This window comes from Rhinolophus hipposideros (genome assembly GCF_964194185.1).
Source record: "Rhinolophus hipposideros genome assembly, chromosome: 4".
Lineage (NCBI taxonomy): Eukaryota > Metazoa > Chordata > Mammalia > Chiroptera > Rhinolophidae > Rhinolophus > Rhinolophus hipposideros.
The window spans coordinates 13372796-13391748 of NC_138050.1; the positions used below are offsets into that span (position 1 = coordinate 13372796).

Sequence of the window (18953 nt, forward strand, 5' to 3'; positions counted from 1 at the left end):
ATTAAGGTTAATTTCACAACAGACTTGTTTTAATGAAATTTTTACTTCACCTTTATCAAGGGAATGAAGGAAGGAAACTAACACAGTGCTTACTATGCCAGGAACTATGCTATTCTTTGTGCATCTCTAATACTCTTCACAACAACCTTAATTAACTGCATTTTACAGATGAGGAAATTAAGCCTCAGAGAAGTAAAACAATTTCCTTAGTGTCCCATAGACTGAATTTGAACTAGGACAGTCTGATTCCAAAATCCATGTGTCTAGGTAAAGTAGGTTACACTAGTTCCATTTTCTCACCCCTACTTTTCCACGACGCCACATTTCTCCCAATATCCTATCTTCTAATTGGCACTTGCTTAGTTTCTTTACCTTTGAATAATTTTGCCTGAACTTTGGACTATCAGCTTTATCTTACCCTGCACCAGAAGCTTCTTGGAGAACATTCTGCTGTATTTTCATAAAACCTTCTCCTCTCCTGGCTTCTGAGATGCCACTCTTTTCCAGTTCTCCCCTCACCCTTTCTTAATATTTTTCCTTCTCAGTTGTCTTTACTGAATTGCCTCCTCAGCTAGCACTTGAAATGTTCATATTTCCCAGGGTTCCATGTTCAATCCTATTTTTCAGACTACATATTTCTTTCCTGATCTCTTACAGATTTTTTTTCCAATCTCTTATAAATTCATGACTTCAAGTGACACTAATAACTCCATGCTCTTTACTTTCAGAAACTACTTCCCATAATCTGAAACTATTACCAGTTATTTACTGATCATTATCAACTACATAATACACATAAAGCTAAACTCCTTATTTCCTAATATCCCAAGTAGTTCTGATTTCTATCATCATGTTCACTGTAATTTACAAAGTTATTCAAGTTAGAATCCTAAATTGTCCTCAAATCTTCTCCCACTTGCACCTCGGCCTCCAACTATTCATGAAGTTATCGCTCCTAAATATCTCTTTAATCTGTCACCTTTGCTCCATCCCCATACCCTACTGGCCATGCTAAAAAACTCACCTTTCCTTACCTGGACTATTACAAAAACAACATAACTGGTTTTCCTGCCTCAAGTCTGATCTACCCCTCGGGTGGGGGGAAGGCTTTTCAACTCTATAAAATACTTCAATAGCTTCCATCACACATAAAAATATTCACACTCCCTAACATGGATACAGAATCCTTTATTATCTAGTCCCTGCATATATTTCCAGCCTCATCTCTTATCACCTTTTTTATTTATCCCAGACATACTGAACTAACTGTAGACCTGGGTGTCTTTAGATAGACTGATCAAGGGACTTCATTATTTGAAAATTTGAAAATGTATCTGTTCCACGATCTAAAAATTCCACGTTAAGTCTATGTACGCCAGAGCAGTGGTTCTCAGACCTTGATGTGCATACGTATTTCCTGGAGAGTTAATAAAGAACACAGAGGTGGCAAACTGGATAAAGGACAGTCTGGCTCTTATGTTTGTATGAAGTCCCCTTACGTAGTTCTGTTACCTACCAAAGTTTAAAGCCAGGGTCAGGAAACTACAGCCTAAAGACCAAATCTGCTGTGGCCTCTTTTGGTAAACAAAGATTTGCTAGACTACAGCCCCATCTATTTGTTTACATGTTGTCTGTGGTTCTGTTTGCATTACAACAGCACAGCTGACTAACTGCAACAGAGATCAAATGGCCTACAAAGCCAAAAATATTTGCTATCTAGCTCTCTATAGGTACGTGAACTTAAGTTCACATTCGTGAACTTAATTGTCCTACCTTCGTTAAGTTAGCCAACCTTAGAAGAACTCTGTTCCAAGAGAAATGTATATGGATGTTCACTGTGGAAGTTTGCCATTGTGAGATTTTTAGAAAAATTCTCAGTGTAGGGGTATAAAATAAATAAGGATGTATCCATACATGATCTGACAATTAAGTTCGTGAACTTGTTGCAATGATGTTGCTAACCTTTCTTGATATCAGAGGGATTATTCATTATGAATTTGTACCAACTGGACAAACAGTTAGCCAAGTTTACTATTCGGAACTACTGAAAAGGCTGCGTGAAAAAGTTAGACGACCTGAACTTTTTGCCAAAAATTCATGGTTCTTTCATCAGGACATCAATGTACCAGCTCACACAGCACTGTCTGTGAGGGAGTTTTTAGCCAGTAATTAAATAACTGTATTGGAACACCCTCACTACTCACCTGATCTGGCCCCCACTGACTTCTTTCCTTACCTGAAGATAAAGGAAATATTGAAAGGAAGATATTTTGATGACATTCAGGACATCAAGGATAATATGACAACAGCTCTGATGGCCATTCCAGAAAAAGGCTTTTAAAATTGCTTCGAAGGGAGAACTAGGCACTGGTGTTGGTGCATAGCTTCTCAAGGGGAGTACTTTGAAGGTGACCGTAGTGATATTCAGCAATGAGGTATGTAGCACTTTTTCTAGGATGAGCTCGAGAACTTAATTTTCCGACCTCACATAACAGAATACTATACAGCAGACAAAATTTACTAGATCTTTATATATTAATATGGACAAAATAAAAAAATAGAAGAATTATATGTACAATGATATTTTATATGCATTTTTAGACATAATATATGTAGAAAAGTATTTTAAAATAAACTGGAATGACATATACCAAATCCATGATAATACTTGCCTATAAAGAAGAAACAGAGGGAAGGAAACAGGGAGACAAACAACAAAAAAAGGACCTCAACTCTATCTATAAATTATTTTCATTAAAACATTTGAAATCAAAAAGTGACAAAAATCTGAAGATTTGCTAATACTAGAACATATTATTTACCATATTAGCCTCTGTGGATTTTGTTTCATTCAAAATTAAAACCAGCAAAAACTTAAAATACTCAACTATAGGGAAAAATAATTGTGAACATTAATAATCCAATGCAACGGAATAGAATGTAGCCTTTAAAAATGTACATGAACAGGGCCGGCCCGGTTGCTCAGGTGGTTAGAGCTCCATGCTCCTAGCTCCGAAGGCTGCCGGTTCGATTCCCACATGGGCCAGTGGGCTCTCAACACACACATACACACACACACACAAAAAGGCAAAAAAAAATGTAAAAAAAAAAAAAAATGTACATGAACAAAACATAAGAAATAACTAATTATCCATGATTAGTATAGGACACAAAATTGTCCATGAAATAAGGTGAAAATTATATACATATAATGCTGTCCTTTCTTGTTCCCTTTTTTTGGCTAATTTATTTATTGAATTATTTTTTAATCAATTTATATGTGTATAAAATTACTAAAAATAATAAATAAGCAGTAGGTATGTTTGATTTAGTAATATTTTTCTTTGTCTTTTCCTTTCCAAATAATATTAAATGAATAGATATTACTTTAAAATTAAATGGCATTAATTTTAAATGACATTGTGTGGCAGATATAGCTAATTACATGCCCAATATCCATTCTGCCCTCCTTCCTACTATGCTCAGTAAAACACCATATTCCCCGTCATCTTTGCAAATAACAGGTGGTCATGTGAGACAGCTCTAACCAAGGAGAGGTAGACAGCATGGAGCAACGTGTTAGAAAGTTCCTTGAAAGGAAGCTGCCTTGGCTGGCCCTCACATTTGCCTTTTACCCTTCACCTACTTCTTCTTTTAGTGAGAAGCAGGTGAGAAGGTGAAGCAGCCTTCTTGTGAGCATGGAGACAAAAGTCACAATTTAAAGAATGGCAGAGGGGAAAGTCAGGAGGAGCCTGGGTTCCTAAAGGCATTAGAAAACCACTGTACCAACCCTGGACTACATACCTCTAACACTTCCTGTCATGTGACAAAGAAACAAAATGAAACAAAAAACACCTTATTTCACATCTCCAGTCTTCTTTGTCTTACATGCAGCCAAATGCAGCCTTTAACTGATATAGCTTGCCAAAATTAAGTTTTAACAAATTACACCACTGAAAGTCACTTTAAAGAGTATCTAATCTCTATTACCTTAAAATGAGAAAATAAATCTTCAAAAAGGCTGAGGGCTTGAAGCTAGTCTGTCAGAACAAGGACTAGTACACCACTCTCTTTTTAAAATATTAAAATTAAGTTCGCTTTAGTGATCCTGTTTGAAAATAACTGATTTAACATTTAATATTTTTTCAAATGATAAGATTTTTAAAAATTACACATCCAAAACCTAGTTATTTATCCCTTTTGTGGCCCATAAGCAAACCTGCAGTGTGAAGTTACTCAAAATCAGTATTCAAATGAACTGACATCCATTTCTTAAGTATGTGTGTATAGGTTACTGCTAAAGACTCAACAATCTACAAGGTACATTTACAAAGTGTTTGAATTCATACTCTACCCCTTAAAGACAACTAATATAAGTCATTTTCTCTAATTATCAAACTAATAGAAAACAAAAAAATGTTTGTATTATACAAACAGTACATGTCTGAATTTCACAAATATAGTTTTAATATAAAGAATATGACTTATATCTATGGTCCTTGGATAAGACAGATTTCTTTACTGGATGGTTATAGGATTCTTGGAACCCAGTGCTTTTTACTTAGTAGTTGGCTACTTCCATCACCAGTTCCCTGGCTAGGTTCGTAATCCCTGTATTCCAACAAAACCTCCTGGATCCCACTGTGTAAGAAAACCCAAGTCGTTATGCAGGACTCCCACCCAGATGATGGACAGGACCGGCTCCTTAACAGCCTGGACTTTTATCATCATTCCTCTCTGCTGGGCATGTGGCCCCACTCTTAGCTCTTCTTACATATCTTTAGTCTTTTACTAAAGAGAAATATAACTCTCTGCCACCAGATTGAAGCCTCTTAGAGAACCACATTTTCTTTGAGAATAACACAAACTCATCAAGAGAAATAAATGCATTTTATGTAACATGAATATGTTACAGAGTCTAAGGTAGCAGTCAGAAAACTGATTGAATGTTTCTTAGATGTGCTATGAAGTATTTCACCATATTACACCAGCACTTGTCGCTACCCTTCATGAAGCCAGATACCCCATTTCCTGAGTTGGACTGGGGATGGGTTATCAAGAATCAAGTATCCAGAAATTGTATATTCTGTAAATAGTATTTGATAGTTTATACTCTATAGGTTCTATTAAAATTCTACCTATAGCTAAGAAATATTAAGCTTAAAATAGCTTGCAGCAATTTTGAAATACCACAAGATGGAGATATGGCTCCATGCAAGAGGGCAAAAAACGTTACCAATTTTCCAAAAAAGCAAAACAAATATTATTTTCCTGACTTCCCAAGATATAAATAAGAGTATATCTGGGTTGAAAATAACAGAGAGGTGTGTAAAAAGTTTCTTTCTCCCCCAATCTGTTATTAAAAAAAATACAAGAAGCTTTGCAGTTAATCAAAGAGCAATAAATGCTCCGGTCCTCAGAATCTCTGTGAATATAGCAATGTACAGGAATAAAAAACCTATAGCTATTAAAAAACCTGTAATTGAATTCTCTTTCAGAGAAATCTAAGGTGGATGAGTATATAAACACTGTGCCTGCTTCCTTCCATGAACACATTGAAATTACAACTGAACTATAAATGATCACCCTGGAGGACCATCTGAAGTCTGACTAAACAAAAGTTTTATAACAAAGGATATAAAGAAGAAGCCACATCAAGACTTGTAGAAGGGGCAGAGATGTGAAATGGGCTGGCCCCAAACCCTTTGTGGCAGTTGAGAATCAGGAGGGTGTCTTGGCAAAGGAGGTCCTCCCCAGAGGAGCAAAGGACCCCAGCCCCACACCAGGCTCCCCAGCCCGGAGTACAAGTTACAGGAAGAGGAGCCCCCACAACACTGGCTGTGAAAAAGAGTGGGAATTCTGACCATCCAGGTGAGACGAAAGGCTTCAGAAACCCAGATATCCTCTTAACTGGCCCATGCAAGAATCTTTCACCTGGAGGCACTTACCCTGGGCTCTGGCAGATGGACGGTGACTTGGGGGGCATCAGAGGCATATAGGGAGGCATGTGAGGTGTGTGGCTTCAGGGAAGCACTAGAGGACAGTCACAGTTTTTCCTGTGTGAGGTTCTTCTCCCATGCAGCCAGCAAGTGGATGCCATCTTTCCTATATTGAGTCCTCCCCTTCTGGCCAAATCTGAATCTGATTGGCCTGGTGAGCTCTGTTGCTCCAAAATGCTGACTCATGGGGAACCCACCCTACCCAACTCCCCCAACACCTGAGGCTCTTTCTAAATAGCAGCTTGCCCCACTTACATTTCACTCTTTCTTGGAAAATGATCAGAGTCCACAGGCCGCAGGCAGGCAGCATATGGCCACAGTGTACTCTGAGACTTAGGCTGAGTAACTTTAGGCTCAAAACTAGCATGAAACCAGAGTCTACATTAACCTGGTGACCACAGTTCTTCCCACTCTAGTGACTCCCTGAGACTGCCTCACCCAACTTTCGTACCACATGAGCCTTTATTAGTGGCTGAACCTTAAGGGAGCCAGCAGGTGACAGGAGGCCTTGGGGTCTACTGGCTTTTTGCGGAATTACTGCAGGCCTGTACTGGTGGTAGCCATCCTCAGTTCTCAGTGTATCCTCTCATACTGCCTCCAACCTTAGCACAGGCAGTGAAAAACTTAAGATAACTTTATAGCTCCTACCAGGTAGTCCCCCAGCCAGTCACAGGCAGTGGGTGACCTGGGCCTCACTGCAGCCCCTCCCAAGAGGCCCCAGACCAACATACTTGGAGGTTGGCTTCAGATCACTGCAGAGCACTGTCCAATTAGGCTTACAAGCAGCATACAGAAAAGGCAGTCTCAGCAGGCACCAGAGCCCACCGGGACAAATCCCACTCAGTGGAGTAAGCCCCCTGCACAGCAGCCCATAAGCTACACATGTAGCCAAACCCCACAGCCAATCAGCCTGAGGACCAATTCTACCCAATGACATGCCAATAGCAACCAAGGCTTAATTATAATAGGAGGGCACACATAACGCAGACAAAGCACACTCCTGGAGCACCCAGACCAGGTGACCAGGGAGACTGTGCCACTGGGCCCCACAGGGCACCTACTACATAAGACCACACGACCAAGACTGGGAGACATAGCAGACCTACTTAATACATATACACACTCATATAAATAATCAGAGAGGCAGCCAAAAAGAGGAAACAAAGAATACGCCCCAAATGAAAGAACAGGAAAAAACTCCAGAAAAAGAACTAAACAAAATGGAGGCAAGTGACCTACCAGAGATAGTTTAAATACAATGGTTATAAGAATGCACAAGTAACATAGTGAAACTTCAACAGAGAGGTAACTAGCATAGAAAAGAACATGGAAACCATAAAAAAGAACCAGTCAGAAGTGAAGAATACAATAACTGAAAATGAAAATGCACTAGACGTAATCACCAGCAGCTAGATGAAGCAGAAGATGGAATCAGCAATTTGGAAGACAAGGTAGCAGAAAACACTCAATCAGAACAGCAAAAAGAAAATCAATCCAAAAAAAAAAAAAATGAGGATCGTTTCAGAGATCTCTGGGACAACATCAAGCATAACAACATTTGCATCATAGGGGTACCAGAAGGAGAAGAGAGAAAGCAAGGGGTTGAGAACGTATTTGAAGAAATAATAAGAGAAACCTGTCCTAACCTGGCAAAGGAAATAGACATTCAAGCCCAGGAAGCACAGAGAGTCCTAAACAAAATGAACCCAAACAGACCAACACCAAGACACATCATAATTAAAATGCCAAAGGTTAGAGACAAAGAATCTTAAAAGCAGCAAGAGAAAAACCGTTAACTACAAATGACCTCCCGTAAAATTGTCAAATGATTTCTCAACAGAAACTTTGCAGGCCAGAAGGAATTGTCACAAAGTATTCAACACGATGAAAAGCCAAAACCTACAACTAAGGGTACTCTACCCAGCAAGGCTATCATTTAAAATCAAAGGACAGATAAAGAGCTTCCCAGTCAAGAAAAAACTAAAGGAGTTCATCATCACCAAACCAGTATTACAAGGAATGTTAGAGGGGCTTCTTTAAGAAAAAAAAAAAAAAAAACCTAAAAAAACACAAAATTATGAATAATAAATGGCAATAGCTATATATCTGTCAACAATTATTTTCAATATAAATGAATTAAATGCTCCAATCAAAAGACCTCTAGAGGTGGTTGAATGGATAAGAAAACAAAACCTTTCCACATGCTGCCCATAAAAGACTCACTTCAGATTGGAAGACACGCACAGATGGATAGTAAAGGAATGGAAAAAGTTATTTGAAGAAAATAGAAATGAAAAAAAAAGAAATATGTCGCAGCAATATTTATGCCAGACTAAATAGTCTTTAAAACAAAGGTTACGACAAGGGACAAAAAGGACCCAGTAATCACACGTCTGGGTATTTATCTGAAGAAACCTAAAACACTACTTCAAGAGGACGTGTACATCCATATGTTCATTGCAGCATTGTTTACAGTGGCCAAGATGTGGAGGCAGCCTGGGTGTCCATGAATAGAAGAATGAATAAGGAGAAGGTGGTACATATATACAATGAAATGTTGCTCAGCCATGGAAGGGAATGGATTCTTGTCATCTGTGGCAGGATGGATGAACCTGGAGCGTATTGTGCTGAGTGGAGTATATCAGACAGAGAAAGACAGATGCAATGTGATTTCACTTATATGTGGAATCTAAAGAACAAAACAAACAAAAAGAACAGAGACAAATTGATAGATAAGAAAAACATTTTGATGGTTGCCAGATGCAAGGGGGGTTGGGGGTGTGGGTAAAACAAACGAGAAGGGATTAAGAAGTACAAATTGGTGTTAAAAAGTAGTTATGAGGATGTAGGGTATACCGTGTTTCCCCAAAAATAAGATCTAGCCGGACCATCAGCTCTAACGCGTCTTTTGGAGCAAAAATTAATATAATACCGTATTAACTTTTGCTCCAAAAGACGCGTAAGAGCTGATGGTCCAGCTAGATCTTATTTTCGGGGAAACACAGTAGCATAAGAAATATAGTCAATAATACTGTAATAACTATGTTTGGTGTCAGATGGGTACTAGATTTATCAGGGTGATAGGTGGGAGGGGGTTTGGGGGTAGGGTGAAAAAATGAAAGGATTAAGAAGTACAGATTGGTAGTGACAAAACAGCCATGGGGATATAAAGTAAAGCACAGGGAATATAGTCAATGATATGGTAATAACTATGTATAATGCCAGGTGGGTACTACATTAGTCAGGGGGATCACTTCTTAAATTATATAAATGTCTAACCAGTACACTGTCCACATCAAATTAATATAAACTAATATTGAATGTCAATTGTAATTGAAAAATTTTAAAGGGGAGGAGTGGTGAAGGGAAATAAAGGTCCAAATTTCCAGGTATAAAACAAGTAAGTCATGGGGATGTAATGTACAGCATGGGGAATATCTTCAATAATGTGATAGCTTGGTACATTGTCAGATGGTCTCTGGACTTATGGTGATCACTTCTTTAGGTATATGAGATGTTGAATAACTATGGTGTACCCCTAAAACTAATATGTTGTATATTAACTATATTTTTAATAAAAATCTTTTTAAAAACCCTGTTATTTCTGATAAGCAGGACAGAAGGCCTATGTATTGTTATAGCACTGTGTAGTTAAGTGGGCACAGATTTTTTTAGATGGAGGGAATCTGGCTCCACATTTCCAGGTTGTGTGATCCTGAGCAAATCACTTAATTTCTTTAAGCTTAGTGTCACACGTATTAAAGGGAATAATATTAAATTTTATCTCATAGAGTTGTTGCATGACAAATTACATAAAATTTGCATATAATACATGCTTAATTAAGGTCAAATTACTATTATTATTAGTGTAATGTTAAGTCCAATTTAGCTGAATATTGTATGTTCATTTTCATATAAATTACCCTTGATTTTTTTTTATATGATTTCCATGTTGTTCTTAGTATTCAGAATAAAAATTCAGCAAGAATTCTGAGGAAAAAGCTCTTTCTAAGCATGCTCTGGACCTAGTGTAAATCATGCTTTGGGCCTTCTCTACATTTTAAAAAATAAATATTTGAATGAATGAAAACCAAATGAATGTGCTTTGAAAAAGTGTAACACATACAAATTTAAGTAATTTATCAGGGATTATAATTAACTCTCAAAGGAGAAAAGATGTCACTAGGGTAACCAAAAGAAAAAGTAGGTGGACCAGTCCAATGAGGTTTCACATTATAGGGTAATTTTATGGGTTCTCTGTTATTGGATTTTGTACAGTTTGTACATGTGTGTGTGTGCGTGTGTGTATGTAAATGTGTGTGTGTGTGTGTGTATGTGTACACGTGCCTGTATATTCCAGAGGGACTAGAACAGAAATGTCTTGAGATATATATAAGATAGGTACTTCTGTATTAGAGAGGCTCTTTTAGGCGGCAAGGAAGAGAAGCACTCAGGTTTCCACCCAGTCCGACCATTGATATTCTTTGTATTTCATTTTGTTAGTACCTGCAACAGAATCCTGGCCCGGCTTTATAAGGGGGTAATAAGCTGAAGAAAGTCCTTTTTATAGAATGCCTCGCATTCTAGGAACTCCAGTGAACAAAATATTTTATTTGGACCTTGCCACAGTCTTTAAACTTTTGCTTGGAAACTGGGTAACGCAGGGGGTGTCCATAATTTCCTTCAATTATTCTTTTTATTTAACCATCATTTACTCACCACTGGCATTCGTTCATAGACACGAATGGAAGACAGTCTATCTACAATAAAACAAATATGAGCATTGATATTTTATCAGTTTTAACTCAACTTAGGAAACATATAATCCATATACTTTCTGTGTTTACCTGAAGGATTTCCGCGGATTTTTTCTATTTTCTCTTTAAGAGAAACAATTTGCTTTTCTAGTTGACCATTCAGTTCAAGTTGAATCTCATAACGAGTTTTCCATTCACCACCTGGGTGAAAACAGGGGGAAACCAAGATCACCTCACCAAATCCCATTTGTTCACTAAAATAATATTAATCACCTCAATGTTGCTCTGTTACTATACTTGACTTTACTAGCAATACAGACGAACGACAGCAAACCAGTTTTTAACATGTATTTCTGTTAGCTAGGATCCTTCAGACTGCAGAAGCTAGCCTCACAGTCAGGCTCCCAGCGACCAGACCTCACTAGGACTATTATGACGCCTCGTCTTCTCACTTCCTACCACTCTTTTCCCTTTAGTTCATGTGTCCTCATAAGGAATTCTACCTGAGGGAATATCCAGAACATGTTTCTTTCCTTGTAACTTGAAATACCCATATGTAAAAGCCCAAACAATATTAGCTTCCATTCAATGTCATTGTTGTGCGGGGCGGCAGGCGGGGTCTCAGTTCCCGCTCCCCACATAAGAACGCAGGATATGGTGAGGCCAAAAAGGAACACCCACGGAGCCATAAGTAGGGGAGTCACACCACTATATTATCACCGGCGGCATCCGCCTCTCTGCAATCCGCTCTTGCTAGCTCAGCCACCATCTTCTTGCTAGCCCTCATTTTCTCTGCTAGAGTAGCCACGGCAGTTATATTAGTGGCCAATGGCTCACTGGTTACAGCTGACGGCCAACTAGCCACAGCTGATGGCCATCCAATCACAGTTGATGGCCATTTACTACCTGAGCCAGCACCTTTCCACCTGAGGGCAAGAGCCTAGAAACTGCTTTTTGGGGCTTTGTCCCCACAGTCATGTTCATTATTTTTTTCCTTTGCAGAAGAATTCTGAAGTCCATTTAACATCCACCACTTACAAATTTGCTATGTGTAAAGCACACAGTACTTTACAAATATTAACTAATTTAATCCTCATTTTTAAAAACTTAGTTACCTGTTTTATAGGCTCAGATATGTCACATAACATTCTTAAGATGACAAAGCTATAAATGGGGGAACCGAGATTTCAACCCAGTTTTATCTGACTTGAAAGCATATCCTCTTACCTGCTATGCCAAGTAACATTACTTACATTTAGCTACCTATTCAGGCATCTTTTCTTACCCTTAAGTAGGTTTCTGTCACTCAACCCCATGTGTCTTATTACTCTAGTCAAGGAGAAGAACACAGCCGAAAACTAAAATGTCTTCACTAGCTTCAAAGCCCAAAGCTAATGTTTTGGAGCCTTGAAAGTCATGCTTTGTAGAGAGAAAAAGAGCTGGCTTGTTTCTAAACCTTAAATACTCTTTACGTGTATGAGGCAATTTCTGCTACCTACATACGTAAAATTGATGACAGAGTCTAAGCAGAAAGAGTATGAGCACACACAACTGCCCGCCTCAACACTGCACGGGTCTCCGTATGCCCTCATCTCGAAGCAAAGGCAGCCTACCAGAGAGAGGGGCAGGAATACCCTCCCAATCTGAAGCTGAACGTCATTAATCCAAATGCTTTAGGGAATAAGACAGAAGGAGAAGCCCTAAGAGACTGTCATTTATCCAAAAGATGCCATGGAGCCCGAATAGATGGAATTATCTTTATAACTGACAAGCTAAAGTTTCTCTTTGTAATCAAACCCCTTTCCCCACTATAGGAATGGGGGCTTCAGAACAAGATGAGAACAGCTACCAAAAAAATCAAGAATGCAATTAATTTTTAGCACATCTGAGTATAGTTTATAAATGTTTGACCCTCCTTTACTTTAAAATACTATTAACCTAAAGATGATCAAAAGCAGCCAACCCTAGCAGTAGATGTGATGTATTAATGTTAATCCTAAGTGAAGGCCTTGAAGGTAATGACGTCTATATACACATTCTCCAGTGTGGTGAACACAAACGTATAATTCCTTGAGTGTACACAGATGGCTCTGGATTATAGAGGACAAAGGAGCAAAGCAAAAAGCATATGGACCATCAAATTGAAGAAGAAAATTTCAAAACAATAGTGGCTATAAAAAATGGGAAGAAAAAAGTCATGTTGCTCTGGGACCACATTGGGACTTTCCTGGGCCCTGGGCATCTTTGCTTTTGTGGGCCACTTCCTCCATAAAAAAATACTTAAAATTCTATTTTATTCCTGGGTGGGATAAAGATGAATACAGTCCTGTCTGGGTCAGACTCATTTTTTCTTCTGATTTTAAAAGATATTAAAACATCTCATGGGCCTGTAAATGTATCGTGGGCCCTTTATAATGCGCCTACTGTGCCTAATGGATACGTGAGCCCCGAGTGGAGGAAGAGACAACTGTGAAAGCAAACTTAACTCATTCCAGTTTCCAGGTCAACTTTCTAATAAAGAATACAAACTAATCAGTTTACAGCGAACAATAATCTGTTCCTAAGCTATCTCGGTTATGGGTAATCATTGACACTGGTTTCCAGAGTTAACTTGGAATACCTTTGACATCTTTGCAAATAGTTCATACCTACATCTGACCTAACCTACCTGTACTAATTATTGTACATCGCCAAAATTAACCTGAGAGTGCATTTTCTGCTGTCTTGATCTCACTATGAGATGAGAGACACATAGAACGGGAGACTCTGCTTTAGAAAAAGCTTAAGAGGCTTTAAATAATGGGCCCAACTGGTCAGTTGCTGCTGTTGAACTGAGAAAAAGACAAGACAAAGCTTTCAGTTAAATCCATATCATTGATTTGTCCCAGGCCAGTTACGTCCCTAACCCTGGTAAGATAATGTGTACATTATTAACAATTCATTAACTAGTGATTAATTAAACAACTAATCAATTAACATTCAACTGCATAAAAATAAAGACTATATAACTTACCAAAATCTGCAGCCATTACTGATTTACATGTGTTAGAATTTCTAATTTCTTACCATTTAAATGGAGGACCACGAAATGAGATTAATATTTTTTTCTTCACAAAACAGCATTGGATCTTACAGCTCAAGTCAGCTTCCTACTTATCAACTATTTTCTTTTTCTTAAAAAGGAGTACATAGCATTTTACCTTCCCTACCATACTGTGTTCTGTGATACCCCAAAAGTACTAAAATTACTAAGGTTTGTAATTTTCCCATCATTCTTCATGTCTTTAAAATGTAATAATTTTAAATTGTTTTCAGCTGGGAATAAGATTGGCTGTTAAAAATAGCAAGTTTTTGAAGTGGTCTTGATACTAAGGGAAGTTAAGAGCCCTCTGAAACCAGCCCAAGTAAGAGATGAGGTACTGTCATTGAGAGAACCACAATAAACCTGACACCAAAAACAATGAATCTTGACCTTGGGCAAACAACAGCCCACCTATTAAGGCCTAAGATACACTTACAATATGTCATTATTTAAACTATAGATTATGGGTATAAAAATCCAACAAACATTTGTGTCTCTGGGGAGAAAAACAGCCTGAGCAATAACTCCATGAAACCATTGCTCCTGCAGTAATTCTAAAAACAAACCAACCAGAAGAAAGAAAGAAAAAAGAAAAAGAAAACACGCACTGGGATTTTTAAAAGAAAAATAAAATTGCTTTGCAATCCCAAAGAAGGATCTTGGCTAGAATCAGTATGATGAAAAGTAAACCCAAATCAAAAATTGAAAAATTCTGGAAGTTATGGATTCACAGTTAGATTTATGAATTTACCTTAGAAGGGGAAGTTCATACAGTAAGAGAAAATTAGGTGGAACGCTGCCCTATCTTTTAGATATGGATTTTTTTCTTTTTCTTCTTTCTTTTCTTTCTTTTCTTCTTTTTTTTTTTTTGGCCAGAAAGACAGCAATGTTAGCAAAAACAAAACAAACAAAGCTCTACGTAACAACACCATATATATTTTAAAGTGTGAAAAAGAACACAGTTGAATTGATTGAAACTTGACTCTATATGGAGTTTAATAATTCAGTCATGTTTCATTGTGTTGTTCACTATAATGATTACAAATGATAAAGTTATGTCAATTTGAAAAGACTCTGTAAAGTAAGAAAATGTTAATAAGGAAAGGAAAATGCCTAATAGGTGGCACTGTACGGATATAAAAATAAAACAGACATAGTCCCTGCTGTCAACCATCAGTAGAACAAGTGTAGGGGAGGTGGGAGACATATAGCCAAAGCACCTGAGAAAAGTTTTGGTTAAGTGGATGTTAAGGAACAAACAGAAGGACATCCAATCTGCAAGATGGTAGAAGGGAATGACAGATGGAAAGATCAAGACTGAAGAAGGTCAAGAAATGCTTCTTGGGGGAAATGATACCTGTTCTAAGCCAGAGAAGGTGAGAAAGGATATTCAAGCAGTGAGAACATGAATGAAAAAACAAATGTGTCAAAAGAAGAAAGAGAACACAGTGGTGCGAAGAGTACCTTTTGTGAGTAAAGTTATCCCCAATCAAATTTTCAGACGACTTCATAAGGAAAAAAGAAATTTACTGTAAAATTGTTTTCCGAAAGGGTAACATTACATTGCTACCAGTAATGTGTAAAGTTCCTATTTCACTTAAGAAAAAAAAAATCTCTACTTCTTCGATAGGTAACAAATTCTATTTCAATTCAAAATTTATTTCAATTCAAAATTTTTGACTAAGAAACAAGGTGGATATTTTTTCCATACTCATGAATTGTTTTATATTCTACTCATATTTATCTACTGGAAATTCAATGTTGTTCTAATTGAATTGCAGAGGATATAGATGCAGTGAAAATATAATGACACACTAACAGAAAAGATAGTTTAAAAAAATAACAATAACCTAGCCCTGAATGTCACAGCATTATAATATGGTTTTAATAAACTAGAATCTGTTTCTATTCCATCTGTGATGGGCTGAATTGTGTCCCCCAAATTCACATGTTGAAGTCCTAGTACTCCAGAGTCCCTAGTACTCCGAATGTGACTACGTTTAGAGAAAGGGCATTTAAAGGGGTAATTAAGGTAAAATCAGATCATATGGTGGCCCTAATGCAACATCTCCGTGTAAGAAGAGATTAGGACACAAACAGGTACAGACATGTGAAGACACAGGAGGAAGACAGCCATCTACATGCCAAGGAGAGAAGCCTTGGAAAAACCAACACTTCCAACACCTTAATCTTGGACTTCTAGCCTCCAGAACAGTGAGAAAATACATGTCTATGGTACTTTGTTATGGAAGTACCATAGACATGTATGTGCATGTCTATGCACAAACCAGTACACATGTGCAACCCAGTACACTAGCTATCCTGTTGTATTGATTTGTTTCCAATTTTAATAACTGTAGCTGCATTAGGTGTATCTTGTAGGAGTCCCTCCCCCCAGCAATTTTTTATCAGTTATCTCTATTTATTCAACCAGTTAACTTTAGAATAAATTATTCAAATTAAGAAAAAAATCTGTGTAGTTCAATAAGAATTACATATCAATAAATTAACTGGATGAGAATGAGCGTATTTATAATATCTGGTTCTCCCATATAGGAAAAGTATATGTCCCTCTTGTGATAAAAATCTTAATAATGAAGATGGTAAGAATCGCTACACATTGCATATTTATTCGTCAAACAATTCTATGGCTAATGTATTTTTTTTCACCAATTTACCGATAGAGAAATGAGACCAAGAAGGCTTTAAGTAACTTTCTTCAAGTTACACATTTAAGTTCCACAGCTGTGTTTTAAACCCTGGGGCTCTCTGATTCTAAGTCCTGGGTTCTTTACACAGACTAACTTCTGGCAATTTTTCCTCTCCAGCACAGGTTTTCAGAAGCACAGGGACTTGAGCACAGCTGAGGCTGTTACATATTCATTAATTCACATGGCGTCTCTACAGCAGAAATTTCCTGACATTTAGTAAGCAATGTTTAGCTCATTAACTTTATAAGAAGGCTCACAGTGAGTTTTTGGTGTTATGTGTGTCAACCACTGATAAAGATATTCAGAAGCTCAGAAAGACATGTGCTAAGGCAGCAAACTTTCCCAATTTCATTTTATTCTAGTGTTTCTCTCCAGTATGAAATCTCATAGATTGAATAAAGTAAGAATTCTGGCTGAACTGTTATTACTCCCTTATACCGGGTTTCCCTGAAAATAAGACCTAGCCGGATCATCAGCTCTAATGCGTCTTTTGGAGCAAAAATTAATATAAGACCCAGTATTTTATATTATTATATTAGATTAGATTATAAATACCCTGTCTAATATTAAAATAAGACCCAGTATATTATATTATATTGTATTATATTATATTATATTATTGTATTATATTATATTAGTATATTATATTATATTATACCTGGTCTTATACTGTATTATATAAGACCTGGTCTTATTTTAATATATTATATTAATTTTTGTTCCAAAAGACGCATTAGAGCTGATGGTCCGGCTAGGTCTTATTTTCGGGGAAACACAGTAGTCATGGTCTTCTGTTATCTCTTTGCATATGTTCTGCCTATCAAGGATATTGTCAGATATTTTATGGCTTAGGGCTGGAATTGTGGATGGGATCATTTAAAAACCCTATTTTCTAACTTGTTATTGCTAGTGTTTGGAGTTTTTAAAAAACAAACATTTCATCCATTACTATATCCACCGATTTTCTAATTCTTTACTAGTATATTAGTTTTTCAATCAGTCCTCTGGATGTTTCTGCATATCAAATTTTAGAGGTTGAAAATTATAATAATTGTATCTCTTCCTGTCTAGAGCTATGACTCATGTTTCTGTTTCATATATTATTGCTTAACACTGGAACTGTCAAAACATTAAGTTTAAATGGTGGCAGCAGGCATCTTTTCTTTCCCAGGAATGGAAATACCTCCAATGTTTCATCATTAAGTATATGCCAGTTTGAGATAAATAAAACTATTTTTTTGTTTTAAAACAAGGAAGACTAATTGAATTTTATCAAAACATTCCTTAGCATTTACTGAGTTTTTAAAACATATTTTATCTATTAATCTATTACTTAATAGCCAAAGAAGTTTAGGGATAGAAATCAGCCTATAAATGAAGGCTCGAAAGAGTTCAAAGGAGAGGTCCAAGATGAAGGTGTAAATTTGTGTGTTGCCAGTGTACAGTCGTATTTAATACCATATGGCCAGAGAAGATCACTTAAGAACTGGGTGCATGGCTTGAAGAACAAGTTTTCAGAAATCATGATGATGAAGAGAAATGAAGAGTGCCCAATAGGTACGAAAGAAACCAAGAGAGTGTAGTGTCCCGGAAGCCAAGTGAGCAAAGGGTTTCAAGGACGAGGGTGATCGGTTGTGGCAATATTGCTGATAGGTAAGATACGGACTGAGTGTTGACATTGGATTTAGCAAATTGGATGTTACTGGTGACCTTGACAAAAGAGCAGAGCAGTTTCAGTTGATTACAGGCAAAATGTCTGATTGGGAGGAGTCAAGAAAGAATGAGACAGTCACGCTTGTGCTGGGCAAATCCTACCCATTTCTATTCCTAGATGAGCAAATGTCATGGAATCTCAGTAAATCAAGGTTCTACTGAGAGAGAGAGAGAGAGAGAGAGAGAGAGAGAGAGAGAGAGAGAGAGAGAATCTTAAGAGCTGGAAAGAAGAAGAAGCTAAGAGTGTGAGATTTGATGCTAGAATACCTGTATTCAAATTCCCTCACCAACTCGGTAGCCTTGACAGAGACATTTAGAGTCCATGGTCTCAGTTTTTCCATCTGTAGAATGAGGTAATACTTTTTTCAAAGGGTAGTTGTGAGGTTTCAATTTTTAAAAGTGCACTGAAAGCTCTACACAAATACTGACTCTTTTCAGTTTTGGAAAAAAAAGTCACCTGAACATCTTCTTTCCAGCTCTTTGTCTTGTCCCTGAGCTTTAAGATGATGAAATTCAGATTTCATTAAAACATAAATCACTTTTTCTGTATATAGTTTTCTTTGAATCCTAAAGGGCTTCAAGAGGCCACTATGGGAATGTGAAGCCCTTTGGATCTGGTTGTGTTCGCTGTTTCACCTAAAAATTAATCCAGTTACAATTAATCCAAACACATTACATAAGAATAAGCAGG

At 37.3% G+C, this 18953-nt stretch overlaps 1 protein-coding gene across 1 annotated transcript in view; it reads right to left on the bottom strand.

Annotated features, from left to right (window-relative positions):
* LOC308496833 (spermatogenesis- and oogenesis-specific basic helix-loop-helix-containing protein 2-like) overlaps positions 1-18953 on the bottom strand; it is a 116172-nt gene that overhangs the window by 92196 nt on the left and 5023 nt on the right. Inside the window, exons 3-4 of the mRNA XM_081046639.1 lie at positions 10847-10957; positions 10719-10759 (exon numbers count right to left, since the gene is read on the bottom strand). Of these exons, the coding sequence (XP_080902765.1) occupies positions 10719-10759; positions 10847-10957 (152 nt within the window). The remainder of the gene's footprint in view (positions 1-10718; positions 10760-10846; positions 10958-18953) is intronic.